Source organism: Halyomorpha halys, unplaced genomic scaffold (genome assembly GCF_000696795.3).
Source record: "Halyomorpha halys isolate HHAL.00 unplaced genomic scaffold, Hhal_1.1 Scaffold322.1, whole genome shotgun sequence".
NCBI lineage: Eukaryota > Metazoa > Arthropoda > Insecta > Hemiptera > Pentatomidae > Halyomorpha > Halyomorpha halys.
The window spans coordinates 66,383-70,900 of NW_027104705.1; the positions used below are offsets into that span (position 1 = coordinate 66,383).

At 33.9% G+C, this 4,518-nt stretch overlaps 1 protein-coding gene across 1 annotated transcript in view; it reads right to left on the reverse strand.

The window, feature by feature from the left end:
- LOC106681260 (trypsin-1) overlaps positions 1–3,976 on the reverse strand; it is a gene marked incomplete at its 5' end in the record, with an annotated part of 19,001 nt that extends 15,025 nt beyond the window's left edge. Inside the window, 2 exon segments of the mRNA XM_067053559.1 lie at positions 285–369; positions 3,951–3,976. Of these exon segments, the coding sequence (XP_066909660.1) occupies positions 285–369; positions 3,951–3,976 (111 nt within the window).
- Between the last annotated feature and the right edge of the window lie 542 nt (positions 3,977–4,518).

The following is a 4,518-nucleotide window of genomic DNA, read 5'->3' on the forward strand; positions in this document are numbered from 1 at the left end:
TCTAGAGGTCTTGATGGTTGAGTTTCTTTGTAACGTAATAAGGAGCACTAAGGTTTTTACAGAGGAATTTGGATTGGAAAATAAATAATAAATTAATGGCACTTATGACCATTAATGTTCTAAGCCATTAAACAATAACAAACAAACAAATAATCTAATGATAATCTAAAAAACATTCTGAATCATAAATTATCCTACTTTATTTATAATATCACAGCTATAACATTGTCATTAAAAAATTTCAGGCTATTGTGCCTTTGTCAATATTTGGTTGAGTCACTTACGTTTTGGTTGTCCCAGCAGTTTGTAATCGATTTTCTTCTCAATTACGAATCTATTTCGATCTACAATAGCCACTTTAGGACCTTCCTATAACATACACAAATTATTAGTACAATTTCATATCATCTCTCTATTATATAAAAAAGTTTTTAGTGATCACTGTTTTTCTTTTTTTCTAAGCCCCTTGGGTTTATAGGGTTTGATATATAACGGATGTTATCTCTTGTACATTTCAAATGTATAAGAGGGGAATGAGGTAAGAGATATACGTGAAAATTGGAAAATGGATTGAGTCTGGTGTCTGATAATGGGTCACATCAGATTTCGTAATGTCTGTTGTCAGTAAGTTAGTAGTTCTCAGTCGAGTTTGATTCTGTTTGTGTGTGTATGCCACCTTTGTGGCCGTCCTGTCAGTGTTAGTGTCCTGAATAATTGGGTCGTACAGTACTGGAGACTGTCAAAAAATTTGATATGCCTCCTTGATAATAAATAATGTTACATTCGGTAGTTTGAATGTCGTATGTATGTTGTCAGTCTTTGCTCTGGAAAGTGAAGTATGTCTCACGTCTGAATATACCGCTCTGAAACTGTTGGAGCCTCTTGGCTGTTTATGGTGCTGTATTGATCTGTAGAGTAGGGCTGGCCTGAGTACACTCTTGTGAATTATTAATTTGAGGTAGAGAGAAATATTATAAGAAGTTAGCAGGTGATTAAGCCTGTAAGACTTGGTCCTGACCAGTTTGATTTTCTTATTGCAGTGGCGAGCAAGCGTCAGGTGTCTGTCAAAGGTGACACCCAGATATACTATGTGGCTGCTGGTCCATTCTAGTACTCTACTACCTTATAAGCATCCTCTACCTAAAGTCTATAAGGTAGCAGGGTACGACAATAGACCAGCAGGCAGCATAGTACATCTGGATGTCATCATTAATGGACACCTGATACTAGCTCACCACTGCAACAAGAATATCAAGCTAGTGATAAGTGATCAATTTGAAATATTTTATTCTTCATATAAGAAGGTGGAATACAAAACTGAATTTTATTTATTTATTCATTTATCACCCTACCCTGCCTATTTGACAATACGGGTGCATATGACAAACATCTACATAGCTGTGCACACAGCTTGCTCTTGCTACAAAATATATCTTGCTCTTCTACTGCGGCCTTGCTGCTGTAGCTTGTTCTCTCCTACCCAGGGAGAAATGATTAGATCCCACAGCCTCCTTCCACCCATACACGAAGATTGCTCTCCGTCAGAACATACGAGTCCTGTTTCCATCATCATCTTGGCTCTCAGTGCTTCATAGGCAGTACAGGCAAGAATGATGTGCTCGGCGGTCTCAGTTACCTGACAAATTAGACATAGATGATCAATGATTAAGCCATGTGTGGTGAGCTTAGCTCGGAAATCCCCATGCTCCGTGAGGAACTGTGAGATCCAGTAGTCAGGGAGGACCCACGTTGATTCTAGGCGTGAACCAACGGTAGGAAAGTACTTCCTTAGCGTGGTCCTTTTTATGCAATCCACCCACCTTCGATTCCATTCCTGCAAAGTTTCTTCTCGAATGATCCTCTTCTATCTGTTAGGGCTTTCACTAATACGTGCTTGGAGGTTCTCCAGTAAATCCACAAGACCTTCCCTCTTTATCTTGTGTCGATAATAGTCTTCCTAAAACTGAACTATAGAAGATATGTAAATTACAGTAACACAATTGAGCGAAGAGTTGAATGAACAGTTATATAATTAGTAAAATTGGTTCGCCCTTAAGCAGGGTGGGTACCCTTATAGTTAACAATAATTAAATTAAGCATTTATATTTTAAGCAATGCTACCAATTTTGGGGTATTGTTCACATTAGCGGGTAATTGTCAGGTATTTAAGTATTTCGGGTAAAATAGATTTACGTTATATATAGGTGTGCTAGTGCAGTACCGTACTAGTCCTTTGACTATTTTTTTTAGTTAATCATTGGACACTTTTTCTATTACTAATAAGCTATTATTTTTCCTTAAATATTGAATTTTAGTTATAGAATTAAAATTATTTTTGGTGGTCCGGGATTGATTTATTTTTGAGGAATGGAATGAATATGATTTTTGGACCTTGCGCCAATTTGTTTTTAGGGCCTGGATCTGAAATAATGTAAAGTTTGTGGGCGATTATATAGGAATAACGTTTTTTTATCTATCGTCATTACATTTGTTGAGGTTGTACGTTGTGACAGTTAACTTCTACTGTTAACAATCACTCCATACCCAGTGCTAAATTACTGCCATGAAAGTAAAACATATCATGACAGTGAATGCAGTCATAATTGTAACTATCAAATAGCTACATTATGATAATAGTTAACACTTTTGCCGCAATAGCAGAAACTGGACTTTAGTTCGCTGTTAAGGTATATACATTTGGTAGTTAACGTGACAGTTGCTTCACTTACATTATTGGAACTATCAACTATAACGCTATAGCTAGTGCGACAGTACAATCATGACTGTAACAATCGAACAGTTACAGTTATGATTCTCCAAGAGCGCATAAAATAGCAGGTATTTGCTGGATAAAACAGGTATTTTCAAGGCGCTGAGTGGGTATTTTATGGTCGGGAGAATCAGCAGCACTGATTTTAAGAAATACATATTTCACCTCCTGAAAAAAAAAAAATAAAATAAAACTGTACCTTGATAATAATTTACTACCATATTTTTACTTTACTTTGAAATTGTTTTCATCCTCTTATTCTGCCTTGCGGTCAAAAATTAAAACACAATAGCACTTAATTTATTTATTTTATCTTGGACGTTTCAGGGATACTGTGTCCCTCTCTTTAGCATCTATTTAATTTAATATATATTTTTTTTAAATAAGCATTTTGATAATTGTATATAGTAAATTATTTATCTGACTCATTTTTATTAAATAATTAGAAATGACATTAATTGAATATATGGGACCCAGCTACTATTTACAGGACACCACTCTAGCTACTAGGATAACTATTATGAGCCACCTGGCGCTATCTAGTTGTTGACACATGAACCACTATGATAACCACAAAAACTCTGTATTTTTATGTATGTATTATTTCTTTTAATTACTTTAATTGTACAAATGAATAACAATTTCATGTTCAAATAAACAAAACAATTAATGAATATTTGAATTATAAATGAATATTTTACAATGAATAATACAATTCATTGTACAAATGAATAACAATTTCATGTAAACCTGTTGGTCTATACAAGGAAGGGTCACTTATATCTTGGTCTGGTTTCTTTAAATCATAGTTGTACAAGAACGTTTCCACTTTATTGCAAATTTTGTAAGTATAAAATTGAATCTTGCCATCAGAAACACTATAGCCTTTATGAACATTTGCTGGAGCACGCGCCTCAGGATTTATCAAATCATATTGCAGAGTTTTCCTTTTTGGCAAATGTCAAATTTGTTTTGCTACTTCTGTGGGAGTGAAGATAATGCCAATTGTAATGGTATGTCTAAAGTATGATTTACAAAGGTGCCATGTTCTATGTTTGTGTTATCAGTATGTTGTGGAAATATGGAAGAAAGATGGTTGGCAAAGAGCTTCGATTTTTCAATAAAAAATTTAAAGTAAAATACCTGTTTTACTGAAAGGAATGTAGAAAGCAGTACCTACCGGTGGTTGGATAGAGTTTCCAGGATCTGAAAAAAAAAATTATTTATAAAATAAAACATTTGTTTTCTTATATATTGTAATATTCCATATTTATTTAAATAATCCTAAGGAATTTTAACTTTTTTTATTAATCTCAGATCTAAAATATAGCTTCGATGATTAAAAGGTTCAAAATGAAAAGATTAAATATTAAATAGATACGAGAATTTTATTTTAAATTATGTAACATTATTGACTCTTATCTCAGGTCAGATTTTCCACACTATCAGAACACAATGATACCTAAATTAACAGCTACTTTTACAAATATAATTAAATCCTAGGTAGTGCAAACTAACCAATTATATAATCTTGATGTTTTCTTTCTCAAGATGCTACCTCTGACAGTAAACAAAGGATTCCAGTACCCACTACTTCCAGGAGATATCCTCTCTCCTGGCTATCCATACAAAAAGTCTTTCTTCCTTCAATTATTTAATCTTCTTGAATGACTGGGTAATTCTTAATCTGCTTTCTAAATATCTACCACTAACAGTAGACAGTACTTCCAAGAGTTGTTCTGTTTCAT